This window comes from Osmia lignaria, chromosome 6 (assembly GCF_051020975.1).
Source record: "Osmia lignaria lignaria isolate PbOS001 chromosome 6, iyOsmLign1, whole genome shotgun sequence".
Lineage (NCBI taxonomy): Eukaryota > Metazoa > Arthropoda > Insecta > Hymenoptera > Megachilidae > Osmia > Osmia lignaria.
In genome coordinates, this window is record NC_135037.1 from 3,825,610 (window position 1) to 3,844,437 (window position 18,828).

Genomic DNA, 18,828 nt, shown 5'->3' on the forward strand with positions numbered 1-18,828 from the left:
ATGAAGTTCGAAAAGTAACGGGACGATGCTGGTATCATGCACCGAGAAGTTCGACAGGGATCTCTGGATGCAAGAAACGGATATAACCCTTCGAGACAACACGGGTCGCGATCAAAGAAAGAAACATCGAAGGAGAATGAGGCTCGTTGAGGGAACGAGACAAGTATCGCGAGCGTGTACCCGAAATAAATTCAGCAAAGGCATTTCCAACTGACGATTGTCTCCGGGTTCGCTCGAGTGCGGAATATACCAGCCGTGAAACCAGTAGTCGTACACAAAGGAGAAGCAGGTACACGCGTTCGTCGAGGCGCGATTAATTTCAATTCTTGTCGCGCGACAACTTCCTACGACAGACCGTAAGCGTTCATTTCAAAGAATCCGAAACGGCAGACGCAGAGGATACGTGGAAGCTCGGTGAAACGAGGAGGAAGAAAGGCGCGAGGCGCCACACTCTCGCGGGACGAGCGCGTTCCGCAGCCGGGTCACGATCGGTAACGCAGCTATCCATTAGCGACACGTTATTCGCCCGTTTCTTTCAAGCGACGATCGCGAATCGAGTCGGCGAATTCCAGTATAGTTTTACCCGTGATTATTCCCGCTCCGCGATCTGGAATTCCGTTCGTAATCGCGACTTCACCGTTCATTAACGCTCCGCTCTTGCGAGCATTCCAATAAGCGATTTTTTCCTCGAGAAAAAAGAGAAAAACTAGTCAGCGAAGTCGCCTTCTCTCGCGGATCGGTGTTAATGACCGTAATCGAGAGAGCTAGGATTTCGCGACAGATCGTTATTAAAGCGTACCGCTCGTAATTACTCGAGACTAATAACTCGTGCTCGCAGACGCTCGTGCATCGTGCGCGAATACCCCGAAGAATGCCGTTGGATTTCGCAACATTGGTCTATTAAACACGCGGGGAAGGGGCTAAAGGGAAAACAAGGGATAGTTGCGAGGAGCTTTATCCTGCCGCGTAAACCGCACGCGATTTATGCCCGACTGAACGCTCTCACGCGAACCAGCCTGCACGAGTTTCGGTGCCGCGTCGAAAACGCGTGGAGATCAAAGCCCTACGCGTCTCAAGAAATTCATATACCTACCAACCCTTTTCCTATTTGAAACCACCTTTGAAATTGTTCTATGCAAATTGATAATAGTGCGCGAATATTAGAAGCGTTAGATTGTGAAAAATGACATTTTTGGATGAGCTTTTAAGAAAATAAAGTTCTCTGGTTAGCGCTATAAAAATGGAGATTGAAGGATTAACTTGTCGGGGTTAAACGGTTTATCCGAACGTCACGTGTGTCAGAACAATGTACTCTGTTCGATGGTACACGATAAAGTGTTCGCCGAGAGGAACGAGTCAACGTCGCGTCGGTTTGAAGTAGGCGTCACGTAAACAAACGGCAGGCTAAGTCGGACAATTACAGATAGCCGGTAGAAACAATGACTGCCGTTTCGAGAAGAGAATGAAAGGCATAGTCGTAAATCTGAGCGGAAACAGGTGGAGGCGCGTGATCCCGAGTAGTACATATATAGTAGATCGAGTAACTGACCTTGCGAAGAAAGCTGCGGCTGCGCTGGCCTGCGCCGGTGTCCCGGGCACCCCGCTCACGTTGTACGAGTACTTGGTCTCCTGGTACACTTGATACGCGCTTTGCGGCTTCGAATGGGACGATCGGTGATAATAATGATCGGCGTACACGGCGTTCTTCTCCGTGGAACGTTCACCGGCGACCTTGGACAGGCCGTAATTCTGCATCGCGGCCGAGGAGGACGACGTCTTCGAGTGACATTTCTCGTGACCGTTCTTCTCGGGCCCGTGCGAGTGCGACTTCTCGTGGGCAGACGAGACGGCCGGCTTGTCGATGGTCCCGTAAGACTTGAAGTCGTACCCCTTCAATTCCCCGTAGTACTTGATATTCTCCACCTTGAAACCGTGACCAACCTCGTGACCCTTCGACTTGCCGGTCTCGTGTTTGCCGTAGCCCAGTTCCTGGACCGATTTCATCCTATCCCCGCACTTCCCAACGGTCTCGATACCGTGAAGAATCGCCTTCGTCGACGGCTTCTCGATCTTCAACATCGATCTCTCGCACAGACGACCTTGCACCGCCTCGCTGGCCTTCAACAGAGAATCCACGGCACCCTTGTACCTGTCGCACGTCGATGGCTCGCACGGCACACCGCTACCACCGTGGCAGACATTACCGGAAACGGCACCGCAACCACTACCTCCGTTACCACCACCGATGCCGGACGAACGTGTCTGATGATGATGGGACGACTTCGACGCGTCGGGATGACACCTCGACGATATCACTTCCGGCTCGTCAATGCCATCTTGATAAGAATCATCTTTGTTCACGTTGTTATTGTTACCGTTACTGTTCGAGCAACGCGTGTCACACGACTTGTACGGTAGCCGAGACCGCGACGAAGGAGCGCGTGTTGCTTCTCGCGCGGTTGGCGTGATACTGGCCAGATTAGAGGGCGTCTCGGCGCCATGAGTGCCGCCGGTCCCCTTGCTGGAGTTACCACCACCGCCGCCTCCACCACCGCTGTTGGTGCCGGTACCTATACTCCCTCCTCCGCCACCACCTGCTCCTCCACCACCACCGTTGCCACCTTGTCGCTTGCCCCTCTCCTCCTGTCGAATTGATAATGTTACCTGTTAACCGCTAATCGGTAAGATTCGTCGACGATCCTCTGCTTTCGAGATCGACTGGGACCGGAAGTGGACACGATTCGAAGGTGAAAGGGAAAGAGGTTCGGTTCGGATAGTTGGGTTCACCAAAAGATTCGTCAAACGCAAATATAAGTTTTCTTACCTGTATTCGTTTGTAATCGTCCTGTTTCCTGGCTACTTCTGAATACTTCGGAGGAGGTTCAGACTTTGGTGGGGTTTCCTGATATTTCGGTGGTTTATCAAATTGCCTGTACTTGGGTGGATCGATGTAAGGGTTGTTCTGATGCCTATAATAATTCGGTAGCTGACACTCGGTGAGATCGGACTGGGATCTGTTCAACTGATGATAATGCGGCGGAGGATTCGCCTTCTGTTCCTGATGGCTCTGTTTCCCGTGCTTCGTGGTCGCGTTCGTTTTTTCCTGACCACCGTGACACTTGTCCCGTTTCTCCTCCCTCTCCTTGCCACCCTCCGACTTGCCGTCCTTCGTCTTCTCCTGCGAGCCAGGCCCATCGATCTCGTAGAAAGTCAGCTCCTTTTTGTTCTGATTCTTCTCGATCGCGGAACGATGCGGCTTCGGATGGTGCTGAACGTTCTCCACCTTGACGGGCGGATCTATCTGATAGAATGTTAACTCCCGCGAGTCCTGCGACTTCGAACGGATCTCCTGGCACGGGTGTTGCTGTCTCTCCGGTTGCGAATGACTACGGGTGTACCTCTGATCCGGCTTCCCGATCGCTTCTTGATGCCTCGACGATAATCTCGCGAACCTCTCGTTCGGTCCTAGCCTGACCGAGTTACGACCGTACTCCAGATACTCGTCGCCGTACTTGAAAACCTGTCGGGGCTTGTACTTCTCCTCGAACTGCGAGTAATTGTACGTATTGAAACCCACTTGATTAAAGTTTCTGCTGAGGTTCGACGAGTCGTAGTCGGTCGACGTGACCGCCTCCATATTTATCTGGAACAATAAAGGGGAAGGTAGAAGCGTTACACGCGAATGCTGATCAATTATCCAAGCATCTGGACCAAACACTCGAAGGAATATGAAGTCAGCGAAAGATAAGTTGCACGAGTAGTCGAAGACAGTGGGTATGTACAGAGAGAGAGAGAGGCTTTCCAAGAGGGTAATCGAGTGGAGAGGAGAAAAGTAGAGTCAAGGGCGTTCCACGGTAGAAAGGAATAAGAAAGAGGGACTCGAGTCGGGCCAGGGTGGACCATAAATCGGGGAACGTCTTACTCTTAAATGCCCGGGGTATTTACCGTGAAACAAAAAGCCACGGCACGATAAATAAAATCTGACACCAAGGGGGCGTGCCTCTGTCTGCCTCTGTTTCGCGGATAAAGCGCCGCTCTGTTGCATCCACTCTGCCGTTCCGAAACGAAACGGAACCCTGCTCGAGAACCTTTGGAAGGGGTTGCTCTTGCAGCGGCAGCAGGAAGCTGGCTGGTCAGCGCCGAATTCCACGTCGAAAATCGAGTCGTGCTCGAGGAACCGGTTCGCACCTCTGCACCCGAAGGCCAATCGATTGCGCCTGTATGTGTACCCGTCGCGGGTTGCTTTCACGATGAGCCCGAGATCACGCGTGTACCTCTTCTTCATTTTTTTTTTTACTCCTTTTTTTTATCTCCACCTCCTCTTTCTCCCGTGTTCAAGCTCTTTTATACGGAATACGCTGCGAGGCACGACCAGAGCACCGAGATGCATGACCGCGATTAGACTGCGAGTCGAGCTGGCAAAAATCCGCTGCTGATCGCGTGCTCCCGCGAACGATCTAGGTAGATCGGTCAAATATAAATAAGAATTATTTTCCAGCATTTCCTAATTACCTAATATTTCACTGATCCTCGTCGTTTCGATTCGTCCCCGATAACTGTAAATTAAAATATTCAAGTAGGGATCGCCGCGAGGAGGGTGGTATTAAGAAAAAAATGCTTGTCAATCGATTATTCCTGAAATCGGTCTCTCACCCTGGAGCCTCGATGGCCATCTTTTTGACCTGAAATCAAATTCAGCTGATCGAGCATCTTACTTCGAGAGAATGTCCCGAGAGGTACGATCGGGTCACCAGGTATGTATATATGTATCGGACTTCATAATTTCTTTCTAGAATACCGAGAGAATGGCCCTCGGGGTGGCACGGTTATATATTACCAGCCGTAATGAAGACTCCACGGCAGCGAGCTACCGAGCTCAGGCTTGTTTATCGCCTCGCCTCAAATATACAATTAACATGTTGAAAAGGTGCCCGAGGTCTCGGAACCGCGACCATCCTTTTGCCCAACGCCGACAAAGAAAGGGTTGCGGGGCACTGTACTCCGGTCTCGTTACCTCGTACGCCTCGTTAAAGCGTGTCTGGATTCTTAACCCGCAATCTCTTTTCTTATTCTCCCTTTTACTGTTCACTTCGTGCTCTTCCGAAATATTATATACGTACGCGAAAATCTCGTAAATCGTTGGGATGAATTTAATATAGATCTCCGAGATTCCTAGATTGGGAAGAAATGAAAAAACTTACTAAAGGATCGAGCGATTTTCAAGGAGCGACTGACCCGAATACAGAGCGCGGTGAATCAACTTTTCTCGGCTGAAAGCTGCCTGCCATTATTAAATATAATTAAAGAGAAAGGCTGTCGAAGACCGGAGAGCGATATCGCGGGATACACGACGAGAGTACCTTGCGAACGCGTGTTTCGTTCAATCATGTTCACGCCGATCGGATAATTCGCCGGATTTAATCGGGACGAGGTGAAAACTCGTCGCGCAACAACGCGGCCGGAAGTTCCTTGCAAATGAGAATCACGGTATTCGAGGCTCGGACAACGTGTCCCCGACTGCGCGATACGCGGCCAATATTGATAGTCGTTCGCGTCACAATTCTCATTTATCTTCATCCCTCAATTTCCCGTGTACACGTGCTCGTAGCACACCGTTCAGAAATAAAACCAGCCTCCTCTACTCGTGTTTTCTAAAGTACACGCGACGAGAGTGATAGCCCTTCGATCCTGTATTTCGAGCACCGTTCGATTAAACTGCGAGACGGTTATTCCGTTCCATCCACGATAAAGTCTATTTTACCATCTTTGGGGATAGGAATTTTCTCGAGGAAAATTTGTATGTTTTCTATTACCATTTATAGTCCCTTTCAAAGTTACAACCCTCAAACATCGTGGTATTATAACTTTATGGATCATAGTAAGTGAGCAAAAAAATAAATTTACTTTTCAAATTTCCATAGGGTTGCGCCCTCCCGTAATAAAGTAATTAACTCTTTGCGTCCCAATGATTTCCTATGAAAACCACTATTTCATATTGCTTTCTATTTGCATCTGCAATAAGTGCTCCCCTTTTGAAAAAATATATTCTTTCTTATATTGACTTCAAAAGAGTCAAATTATTAAACTCAAAGGTGGTGAATTTAGTCGTCAACCTAACAATATAACTTGGGTAATTGAAAATAATGATCTATACGATAGAAGCAGTAATGTAACACCATTCCAATGCTGGTAGCAAACGCGTTAAGGTGAAATTAGCGGAAAAGCAAGGCGACTTTCTCACCGGTCTCAATAATATATCCGCGAGTATAAATATTGATAGATTTTTTTCGAAAGTTCCATTCCGGAAGACGATAATAAGGTTGTTTGCGTAGGGAATAATAAGTCTGGTTGCTGGATGGATGCGGGCCCGTGCCGTGTCTGCGAACGGGGCCCCGTAATTACGCTTGCCACTAAAATTATCCTGGCAATCGGTTTCGCGCGATACACGGGGTGTCTCGAGAGGAAACGACCACCTTCCCGTTCATCGATTAGTATTATTAGCGTGAGGCTAGGCGAAATCGGTAAAAGCTCGTCCCGTTTCACCCTCTTCTTCTTCCTTTCTTTCATTTTTTTTATTTTACCCATCTCGTCGAAACGGTACACGTGTTGCGGGCCGGGAATTTATCGCTGGCCATCGAAATTCCGTATCCTCGCGAAAGAAAAAAGGACAAATATTGATTACAGAGTACACCGTCGGGCGATAATCGTCGTCCACGACAAAAGAGAAATCGAGCGGCCCGCTTAATAACGCCGTGCGCGAAGATAATTAGTCTCTGCTCGCAGGACGAGCAGGTATTTTCAAGAAACACTCGAAATGCACGGGGAAAAGCTCGGCTGAGGACCAATGGGAGCCACGTAATGTAGCTTGAACGTAACGAAGAATGCCGACGAATCTTGTTCGCGAGACTAATTGGCTATTTAATCGGCGGTAGTTGTTGAAAGTAGCCGTTTAAGGTCTACAAGCTGCGGTCCGTGTTGAACGTTGGAAACGGGCCGCGAATTGCGGCGTAAAGGAGCAACAAGAGAAAACGGGAGAGCCAGTGCCTTGGTACGAGCAGCATTTCTCTGGGCAATTTGCGAATTATTAATTTAGCCATTCCCCTTTAACGCTACTGCGCCCGCGGCTAATATTTTCCCCGGAGTCGAGCGAGAACCCGCCAAGAACCGAGCCAACAGAGGCATACGGAAACGTAGAAACTACACTGACTTCGAAAAGTCCATTCGTAGTAATGTAATGGCCTCTTTGTAATTTCTTAACGGTCTCTATATCCCGACAAGATTGGGATTTGAATAGCAATTTCGCGAGATAGTGTTGCGAGTCATCTTGTCTCTGAGATTTTCTAAACGCACTGTAACTGAGTAGAACGAGGAAGGAGGAAGAAAAGACGAATAGGGGTTGAGAGAAGCACGGAACGAGCTGGCACGACATTGATGGTTACCACGGAACTACAAACGCGTACGTGAACAAAGTTCCGCGTCCAATTATGAAATAAAGGCAGGTAACAAACTTGATTCCGCTCGTTGAGCTCGCCAAGTGCAACGTCCCAGGAGGAAAATATTATCGGAAAAGAAACGAGTGACTATCGTTTAGTTGCTGGCACGTTCTGACCCTTCTGCCTGTCGTCTCGAAACGTGCAAACAGAGCGGCCGGAAGTAGAAGTTTTTGTGTCCCTCCGAGAGACCGAGAGGGAACGAGATCTTTGTTGCGTACAATGCGAGGCATTAAAGCATCTCCAACCTGTTTACAGAGTTTCTTTAATTGATTCACCGAACAACAGACTTCATAAAAAATATCCGCTTTACAAAAAATCGTACTCTATTATTGCAATTTTCAAAAGAAGAAAACACAATGCATCGTAAAAATATGCAACAATGTTCTTACATCGTTACGAATTGTTCTGGAGAAAACAACTAGTACAAAATAGAATTAAATGCACGGTACAACGAAACTATTACGCCGGTAATTGTTCGAAAATCGGATTTACCGTTCGTTTATTGTGCACGTTCGCCAATCGGTTTTCGGACCGAGCAGCTATTAACGAAACAGCGAGGCAAGTGTTGTTCGAAGTTAACCACCGAGTGAAAAACAAGGCATGCCTCTGCTGGCACAAAATCATAACCAGATTTTCAATATCCTGGGAGAGGGTATCAGGGGGTCGTCGGAATATCCAATTTTCACGGTGGACCGAGCTGTCTCAATGCCATCTACCCCGGCGACTGCAACAATCGAATTAGAAACGGGCCGATTGGCTGGTCGAATGAAAATCTTCACTCGTTTTCCCGCGTTCGCTTTGTTCCGAGATAAAACAACCGTGTATTATCGCCAAGGTGCAATTTCGAGCCGATATACCCTCGTTAACCCTTCGAAACCGTACAGCGCCTCTTTAGAGATAATTGCGCCCTCCGGGATTGATGCATCGGTGTCCCAAATATTTTGCAATTTTTCGCGAGTAAAAGAAGTCGCAAACAAAAAGGATATTTCTCCGGGAGAAAGTGACACAGAGGGTCGATTGGAAAGGGACGGGTCTTTTAATATAGACGGCGGCGGGGGCTTTTGAAGGGCGCGTAGAACCGCTAGATTCCGCTGATTGACTGACTGACACGGCACGGTAAAGGGGAACCGGGTGAAAGGGCCAGACAAAGGGAAAACTCGAGGACAACGGCCGCGACCGGGAAAGCACCGGGCAGAGAGTAATCTCTTACGGTCGAGTTTGTCCCGCGCGGAGAATCTTCCCCGATCACTCCGAATAATCATCGTGGGACAGGCGTGCATCATTCTCGCGTCATCGCATCTACGAAAATGAGGAAGTCCTTCGCGAGCGAATACCAGACGAAGGAGGGCAGCTGGATTTTCAACGGGTGACGCGAGTGCATTGGACGTTGATAGAGGTCCTGCGATGGCTAAAATCGTTTCGTTCCTAAAAACAGAGGATTTGTCTGGCTGATTTCACGTACAGACGTGGTTTTACAACGCTGTTTCTAGGCGTAGAAGGAAGGCTCACTTTTGATGCCCGATGGAATTCTATGAATGTAGAACGAGGAGGTAATTAATGTTCAATCATAACGAGAACTTCAAAGTCATCCAATTAACCCTTTGCCGACCTGAATCTCATAGTTCAGGCTTGTAGAGGAACATTTTCAAAGTTGAGATTATGTGTCGAGTACCCTCTCTGAATTTCTATGCGTATCTCCCAAGTTACTCGGAATGTTGATATAAAAGTTGAAAAATATGTTTTCGATAACTCTGCTGATCACTTGTAAATCCATCCGAAATACCATCGCGAAACACTCGTCATGCAATCGTAAATCTTCCTTAAGCGACGTTTTATCACCCCGCAGCAACAATTTACCGGACTTACAAGCTAATCCCGCCTCTCGGTCCATGGAAAATCACGTAATTAATAGATTAGGCGGATGATCGTGCATATTACACCCTCGTGGATAACGTTTCGCCATCTGTGGCCTCGGTTATTTTTCTTTCGTTAGAAGATACCGTTCTTCTCTCCAACGATCTATAACCACGAAATCGAACAACGGGAAAATGCATAAAAGAAATCGACCTCCTCTGAGCAACAAATTTGATAAATGTACAATTTTTTTGTATTCAATCCTTAGTGGATTCAGTGGATCCGTGCAACGATGGCAAGCCAACTAATATCTTTAATGCGGTTCCATCCGAACGAAGAGGCTTCCCGTGCTCAACGTTGATAAAGATTTAAATTATTCCCGTATTTTGCCAACTTCGCTGCAGCCGACCTCTTATTCTCGTCTTTCTTGGATCCGTAGAGAGGAAACAGGATGATATTCGGTTCGGGGCGATGCGCAAGATTCCGCGGATTAATTGAATACGTAACAAGAAGCCGAATTGAAAAGCACTGTTGTCAATGGGGCGCCAGTCGAGGCTGGAAAGAGAGTCGGCGTTCGTTCTGGAAATTGAATGAACGGGCTTCGAGGATGAATGGGGAGGAAATCGTGCGTGCGTCTACCGATTGGATCTGCTCGTGTTTATGCGAACACGACCGTGAAAAATTTCATGCACCGGGCAAATGGAGAAATCAATTCGTTGGTTAATAACGTTCCTGGTCATGGGATTATCGGTAAGCGGCGCATCGAATTTAATATGATGGAATATTTTTAAAGGGAAAATATTTTCAATAACGTTAATATTAGATTAATAACGCGCGGTAAAATTTTAAATATTCCCTGTTACGGCGTGTCTGACTGTGCGCCGACTTTTCTACTGCGACAATCGACGTGTTATTAATTATTATTGAAACGTGCCGCGGCACACACGGTCTATTCTACCGTGGCAACGCGTAAAAGAATACAAATTGAAAAATTACAAAAAAGTTTGAAATAAAGAAACATGAAAGCAACGAATAGCTGCAGCGTGTCAATATTTTCGGCACACGTCACGCGCAACTTGCGACACCAAAAAACCAGCGGAATATTAAAAAAAGAATAAGAGGGAGGAACAAATTGAAACAGCGGTGAACGTAGAAGAGCACTCGTCGAACGAGCAGCAGCAGGGAAATCGAATTTGAAAAACGTTCGCGCGAGAAGGAACGCTCCCCACGAACCTTTTAAAGCTCTCTGTTATCCTTGGCGGCCTCCCGAAGGACACTCTTATCTCCTGGCCGCTGTTTGCTTTGTGGATCTTAACAGGGTAACGTTCGCTGCCAGAAACGGTCCAGAGGAGAGAGAGATTCGAGGCTGGCGAGCAACCGGCCGCCGCGCCGCGAAGGGACGACCAGTGAAATAACAAGAGCGAAATGCACGAAGAGGGTTCGACCCGTAGGGGTAAGAGGAGGGCGGAAGGTTGCGCGTGTCCTGGAGGAAGCCAGAGGATGGCAGGCTAAAGGAAGAAAGAGAAACGGCAGGATAAGACGACAATCCGGTGCGCAAATGCCAGCGGGATTTAGATCGGACGTCTCTAATGGCAGCAGGATTTCAATGGCAAATGGCACCTGCCAGATCCTCGCCACTTGTTTGGCCAAAGGATTTGTAAAATCTGTAGAGATATCCGTGTGGATACTTAGGCCGCTCGTTGAATGTATCGGCAAGTAGAACGGGCAAAGGAATAAAACGGTCTCATTGATTTAAGTTTCTCGGTAGAATGAACCAATATTGTCTCAGCCGGAGGAAAGGGACGGAAGAGTACGCGGTTATCGCTGGCGATTGGTTTAAAGTACCAGTTGGAAACGCTTTCCATGTCGATTTCTATCCGAACAAAATTATTAACAATTATTTTCAAGGTGATATCGATTACTTTCAGCTAGATCAAAGGCAAGCCGCCTAACAAACAGACGTGTAAAAATATTGTTCTAAAGATCCTTTATCTTTTGGATACTTTTTATCTGAACATTTCAGAAAGGCGATAACGATATCTAGGAACGTGATATTCATCGAGGTATCTCACGATCTCCAGTGACCTCTGATCGTTCGAAGAAAATCGACAAAAACTCCTAGTTCCTCGAGAAGAAGACGAACGCCGTTGAAAAACCTCGAATCCTCTTGCCCTCTCCCCGTTCGAGAAGAAGCAAACAATCTAACAAGCAAAAAATCTCTTTTACGTCCTGAGTACCGAGAGAGAGTTGCTCGATGCTTGTTAAGAGAAGGCTCCTCTCCGAGTGTCTCTTGGTTGTATGGTGGAAAAAAAAGGAGAGGAAAGAAGAGCGGTAAGGGAGGGACAGGTGAATGGAAAAGGAGGAAAAGCACGACAGGGGGTTGGTGTCCTTCGTTAAGAGACGTTAGCGAGACACCTGGTGCACGATTACGCTCGCGCTACTCGCACATGGGGTTTTCCGCTGATGGCGCCTCTATGGGGACTGAAAGCCCGCTGGATGCCCGACGACATCATGACGGATGGGTACGTCACTCGTTGCAACCGGCTACCAACGAACAATAACGTTACGAATGTTTCATTTTCCCAACGTTGTCCACTTCCCTCGCCAACTTTTCATCGTCATCGATCATATTCTGGTAATCGGTACCCCTTTGAAAAATAGTCATTCATTTAACGAAATAAAATATACGATGTACGACAGGATTTTAAGTATTTTTCGATGAAACATAAAGTATTAGAAAGAAGCGAAAAAGGAGGGACCACTTGGCTACGACAAAAGCAGCCATCCGTTGAAACACGCCACCCCTAAGTGGTCGGTTTGATTTATATCCAAGAAATATGACTGCTAGACGGCCAAGAAATCACTTGGCTTTCCAAAATCTAGGTTTCCAACGCTCTTAAGGGTCGAAATATTAAGGATGATACTGCAGTTAGTTTTTCTGGGAGGGAGATGAACGGATAGAGAGTAACCTGTCGCGTCGATCAAGGAAGACTTGATGGATTTTAACCCCTGACTGATATTCGATTACAGATCCGCCTCCCTCGACCGATAATCCATTATAGTTCTTGCATCCTCCCCGGCCAGATACTCGTTCCTCCGGTGACTCGTGCGTTTTCTGGAATTTATCAAGCCGAATTGGATCGTAAATGGGGGTTCATACGGAATTTCGACGGGCCGAGGGTGAATACGAGAAGTTGCCTGTTGTGAAAGCGATGACCGTGTGATGAAGCATCGCTGAAGGGTGGGAAAAATAACGAGGAGAATGAATCTTTTTGTTAAACTCGAAACGTTGTACGAAATCTCAATCGTACAGTCGAGATCGTGGCGGAACAGTTGCGGGACTTTGGGATATTTACACGGTTGCGGTAGACGCGGCAAACTCTAACGCAAGGGGTGCGTAACATCGCGATACTGGCAAGAGAAAAGAGCGGGTAAGGGTGGTGGGAGAACCCTTTAATCTTCGCGGATCGAAACGACGCGGAGCGTCGCCACGAGACGATCGACCATCGCCCGGCTCCTCTACGAGAGCACGTGATTGCTTCGTGTATTCGAGTGGAAACACTTTCAAAGGGACGTGCTGCGCAATGAAAATTGCATTGTAATTAAAACCGCGGCGTCTTTGTGGGTCGCGCGCTGCTCGAAAAGTGCACTCGCCGTCGGGCGTGCATTCATCATCCGATTGTACGCGCAAAGAGGATACGTCGCTTGATGTTATCGCGGGCAATAATCCTGTACAATTGTTTCATCGTGCATGGAACGAGCCGGGACAATGTAACTCGCTTGATAAATACTTGAAAATATCCTAGAAGATATAAAAGTAGTAAAAAGTAATTCCCGAAGGAAAAGAAGTTGTGCAAAAAAAAAAGCAGACGCTATTTAAAATGAAGGGATCTATAAGGGACGAGTAACGAATCTTCTTTACGATCCATAAATCAGCGGTAGCCGCATTGGAACTTTAATTGCATTCGAACGAGTGGCCCTGTTCCAATTTTCTTGCAGCCCGGCTTCCTCGAAGGAGCATCTTCTAAAAGAAGTCATTCGACAGAGTGTATATAAAAGGAACAAGCGGATCCTCCTTGCAAATTACAAGAATAATTCGCCGGAAAGTCATAAAAGTACGTATCATTGTAAGTAATCATCCTCTGCGACGGCTTCTGATCAATAAACGTAAGATACACAGTGCCAATCGTCGGCCATTGTCAATGAATTGCTACTGGAAGCAATTTTAATCCACAGTCTGGTGTTTCTCCGAAGATGAACCCGAGGGGAGATCGGCGAAGTTAGTCTGGGCGTCAATTGAACGCGGTAATGCAATTTCATCAACGCGCGGGAGGGAACTGACCCTCGCAAGTCCACGAAAGGTCATCCCTGTCCCCAAGTTTTGACCGACCCTCGAATAATAAACGGATCGTTAGCATTGATTAAAGCGCACCGCCGTGCGAGATGGTCTGTTTGCTGTTTCTGGTCAATATTTGTCAGGAGTGTCAGAATGGTTTACGTCTTTCACGTCACAATAGAAGGAATTGCCTCCAGTAATCTTCGGTCGATCGAGATTAGAAAGATAAAGATAAGTTTCGAGATAGAGGGACAAGAGACCAAGTACCGTGGGTCGCCCACTTTCTGGACAAATTCTTGGGACATATAGACTAAAGAAAAAGTTTCTAAATCCTTTTCATTTCGATTCCTAAATCATTCCCGCGTTCTCTACAATATACTTTCGCTAGGAACAGAAACTTCTGTTCCGACATTTTCAAGAAAGAAAGATAACGAGGTCGTAGGTTACTTTACTTAACAACCCCGAGGCGTATGGCTGTCGCGATTGTCGCGAACCAAGATACACCGTCCATCTTTTCTTCCCTTGGTTCTCGTTTCGGTTAGAAGTCGTCGTAGCGATCTAGCCAGCTCTAAAGACGGTTTTTCATTTATCCTACCTCGCATTACGACAGTTCCTTTCGCGGTGCTCGAGATGGAGACAGAAGAGCAGTCAGCAACTATATAAAAGAACAGACCTCGGTCGCATATTATGTTGGCCTAACACGCGTGACCCTTGCATAATGGAGACCGAATGTCCTCCCTTTCTCGGCCTCCACGTGCGGACAACTCTTGTAACGAGCTGCTCCTCGTCCCCGCTACACTCGTTCCCGCCTAATGGAAAAAGACCGAGCGGATTTTAATTACGGAAAGAAGCGACCTTCCAGTACTCGCGATCGTACCGTTCCTTTTCGACCACCAAGAGGTCCAGAGAGCTTTGAGATTATCGAGAAAACAGCAAGGCGTTGTAAGAAACCGTGCTTTTATACGAATCAGTTTTTCAACAAAGAGTCTTTGTAATCATGGTAACGAGACATTGACTGGAAATGGGGCGAACGAAGGGGTGCGTTGAGATAATTTGAGATTTAAAAAATTTAAGGGCAGAATATTGCCCTGCATCCTGGATTGCTTAATGGTTAAAGCAATTACGGAGAATATCTTTTCCCGCGCAAAGAAATGACAAAATAGTATCTAAGAAAGCAGAAGAATACCTCTTAGTTTATTATCATCAGTTCCGTTGCCATCGCAGGAATTTCCTCTGACAGAAGCAACGACAGCAAATGTTTTTCTCTTCTCCCAATAATTAATTATCTAGCAACGCGACGGTTCGCCCACGCGATCCATGGATCCATCAAGGTTTGTCTCGATGCCACGTTAATGCTTCGTTAATGCGTCTAATTAACGAATTGCGATCTCTAATTACCCGCGTGATCATGCTAGACTGTACATCCATGGCGCTCCAATTTCTGGATCCGGTAATTACATCTCTAATCTGATTAATTAAATACCTTCCCATAGTTTCCGCGCTTTTTACCGACCTCTGTCCCTGCTTTTTCACCAAATTTTTTCCCCTCTACCCACTGTGGTATCACGTAAAAATGTCGTTAATGCGCTGGTCCCCTCTGTTGCGATTCGAGTCCCTTTCCGGTAAATTGTACCGTGACACGCACAGTTATCATCCTGTTGATTCTTCGCGTCATCGAATGGAAGAGATCCATCGTGAAAATTTCTTTGATATTTCTCCTGCAAATAAACCTCAAACGTGACTTAATAGTCCGTGAAACAAACGGCAGAACGATCCCGTTACTAGGTCCATCGTTTCAATCCCTCGCGCAGCTACCCCGTCGAAAGCAGTGATTTAATTTCGGGGGCTCATCTTCTAGATTGGGGGCGCAGTAACTTTTCAATCAGCCGTCAAGTCCGCGGTCGCGAGAGGGTGGAACCCTGCGGGCCACAAGTACCCTCGACGGAAACGTTGTGAAATTCCTCAACACGAACACACACACACACATTTTCGGCTGGTCCACATTATCGGCCGAAGAATCTCCGCTACTCTTAACAATAGAATCAAGTACAATTTTGTTTTAGGAACAAGCTCAATACTCCCGAAATGGTGCATTGAATTGATGAAAAGAAATATAAACTTTTTGATCGTTTTATCCACAGAAACGGCGAGGACTTTTATCTTCCTCCTCCAGAGAGTTCGTCAATCAAGTAATCGTCGATAAATACACTCGTCTACGGCGTCCTCTCTAAAAATAATTATTTTAATTGCGACTTCGCGTCCGAGCGTTCGAAAGATTTTCGAAATGTCTGTCCTCGACGTAGACGAGACGGTTGACGAGGCAGCGTAGGATTGAAGGGTAACCGGGAAACGGCGAAATTCAAAGCCGGCTTAATCCGACCGGTCGGGCCTGTGGAAATATTTTCTTAACGAGAATATTCAATTTTCCCGATCGATTCCCTCCGATGAAAATTATTCGCGCACCCTCGTGTACGATATCGGTTTCGAGCCCCGATTTCTAGCGGCGTCGAACAGCATCGTGTCGCCTACCAGATAAGTCGCGGAGTACGCGGTGGAAAAACAGAAAGGAAGAAAAAAAGATTTATCGTTGGGATTAGCGACGAGTTTTCGATGATCTCTCCTAAATTTTTTAAGAATCGTCTATGTTCTCTGTTTATTCGCAATCGGGAATACGTCGAGAAGGTATTTAGAAAAAAAAGGATGTACGTTTCAGTGAAATCAGGTTGAACGAGACAGCCGACGAATTCCTACGAAATTCCTGAATATGGAAATCGACGGTTAGCACACGTCGATCCGACCACAATATACGCTCTGTGTCCGAAGGCCCGTCTCGTTCATTCCGCCAACGACGAGGAAGTTTTGTCGATAGCGACGCGCGTTTCCCCCCCCCGGAACCTATAACGAATTCCGATACACGTCCGGTCCAGAGCTTTAATATCCGCCGCAGCAGGGCGATTAACACTTTTAAAATCAAGCATTACCCTCTATATAATAACCAGTCGGTGGGGGTTGTAGATTTAAGGCAGTTCCGTTCAACGATTGGTTTACCGATAGAAAGAATCTCGTCATCGACAGCCACGCGTGCATAACGATGAATTCGCGATATGATGTTCGCTAATCCAATCGCAATTCGAAATATTACGAACGCGCCGCGTGGTCGTCATTAAATTATATATTAATGGCATGCATCGTTTAATCGCGTGTTTCGACGCTGTTTCCGCTCGAAATCCTCCGGCCAGTGTCCGCGGATACATTTTAACGCTCGTCGAATTTTCCACGAATTACCAGCACCGATTATTTCTTCCTTCCTGTAGGAACGCTGGAAAATTTCGCGGGCTGATCCACGATAACGACGACGCCGGCGTCGACAACGGCTATAACGACGTCGACGACGATTATTTCACTTTCCCCGGCAAATGGCACATAAACATAGCCACAGCCTGTGGAACGAGACTCTGCAAAGGACTATGGGGCTCCTACCTCCCTCCATCCCCCATAAGGTTAACCAACCGAGTAGAAGTATGATTTATAAGAAGAGGGAGGCGATCTCGCGGGAAACGAGACTTCTTGTCACGGTTGGAAATCTGAGAACAACTCGGTACACTTGTCGCGTACACTCTTTCAAGTTTGTCAAACAAATAATGAATTACAGAAATTTTGATAAATCAGCAAGTGCAACGTATGGATCTAACGAGGAACTTTAATTACCAATTTCATTACCAATTTCCTTCGTTTTTACAGGGTATGTGACAATACTTATCTCGTCTAGAAAACAAGAAATTCAATGGAATCGAATGAAAACACCTACTTTCTTTCGTTTTCTTTTGTACCAAGGCGAAACGAAAATAAAGGTGTTTCGAGGGCACCCAAGGGCGCCCTCACCGATCAAATATTCCTCGCATTGCACCCGCGTGTCTACTAAACTGAACTATGCACGAAGCCAAGAGACTAATAAATTAGAAGATAAATTTTCGGACTAACGGAAGAGCGGTCTGAAAACGTAGAAACTCGACTGGCGGAGTCATTTTTTCCTTTTTCATCGTCTGATGAGAAATAAAGTGATCGTAAATCCCTTTTACCAGACCTGTAGATTGCCCGCTGTACGATCCTATTTCAGAAGCGTACGAGTATTTAGGCTGCTGCCCACTACTTACAGGGAATATCCGGGAATCGCGTATCTTTCCGCCCCACTAATTTCGGGGTCGAAGAGAAATGACCGTGAAACGGCGAACGATACCGTGCAGAGATCGTTAAGTGCATTAGGAGGCTGTTATTTCTGAAGGAGAATATTACATTGCAGTTGAAACGAACGGTTTGCTGCGGAGCAAAGGTCAGAGGAACAACCTGCGATTAGCAAAGTTCTTACTTCCACTAACGTTTTCGTAATAATCCTCCAACACGATCGTTAAGTAATTGAGAATTAATTAACCGATACATTAGTAAATTAGTAAGGAGAAACTGATAATTAGAAATTTCAATTTAGATATTTTGTAATTATTACGAATTAAAGGCATCGAATCGTATTAACATTAATTTCCATCGAGATAAATTATGTTTTTTAAAAACTTGATACACTCGCGCAAGCAAACCACCGTGAATCCTTCCCACCGTTTACAGCTCGCGGAGCAATAATTTAGCTAGCAGGTGTCGAACGCCTAGCTACCCGGAAAAAGAAAGTAGAAACACCTAACGCGCACGTGCAGGTGGAAAATGTTGACGACAAGCGAACCATGACAAATTCTCCGTTTTCCATTGGCTTTGTCCATATTACAAGTGTACACGCATACATCGGAAACCGAGGAAACAAACGATGTAACTTTCCGTGGATTTCCACGCCCCAGCTCGTTCCCTGATTCGATTTATTCGTCGACGAGTGGAAAATTCGACTCCATATAACTTTCCCGCGTTTCTCGCGAATTTTTCGAAAATTTTCATGGGAAAATTGGCGAAACGAAAACAAAAGAGAGAGATATTTTTACATAGTTCCCCGGCGCGGAAGAGAGTAATTATTTTCAGAATCGGGAAACAAAAAGGGGAGAAAAAACATCGCTTCAATAACGATTTCATCGATGAAATTATAAAACCCGGCGACGTTTAATTTTTTATAACATTCCCGATATTTCTATACGAGGTATAAAACCTAGT

The 18,828-nt window shown here is 46.5% G+C and overlaps 1 protein-coding gene across 6 annotated transcripts in view; it reads right to left on the reverse strand.

Annotated features, from left to right (window-relative positions):
- Positions 1-18,828, reverse strand: part of LOC117601716 (uncharacterized) — a 230,376-nt gene that overhangs the window by 143,151 nt on the left and 68,397 nt on the right. For all 6 annotated transcript variants that reach the window (XR_004580788.2, XR_004580787.2, XM_034318855.2 and 3 more), the window contains exons 4-5: positions 2,825-3,643; positions 1,550-2,643 (exon numbers count right to left, since the gene is read on the reverse strand). Coding sequence is in view for 4 of the 6 variants with exons in the window: in XM_034318855.2 (XP_034174746.2) it covers positions 1,550-2,643; positions 2,825-3,643 (1,913 nt within the window). In the remaining 2 variants the exon portion in view is untranslated. The remainder of the gene's footprint in view (positions 1-1,549; positions 2,644-2,824; positions 3,644-18,828) is intronic.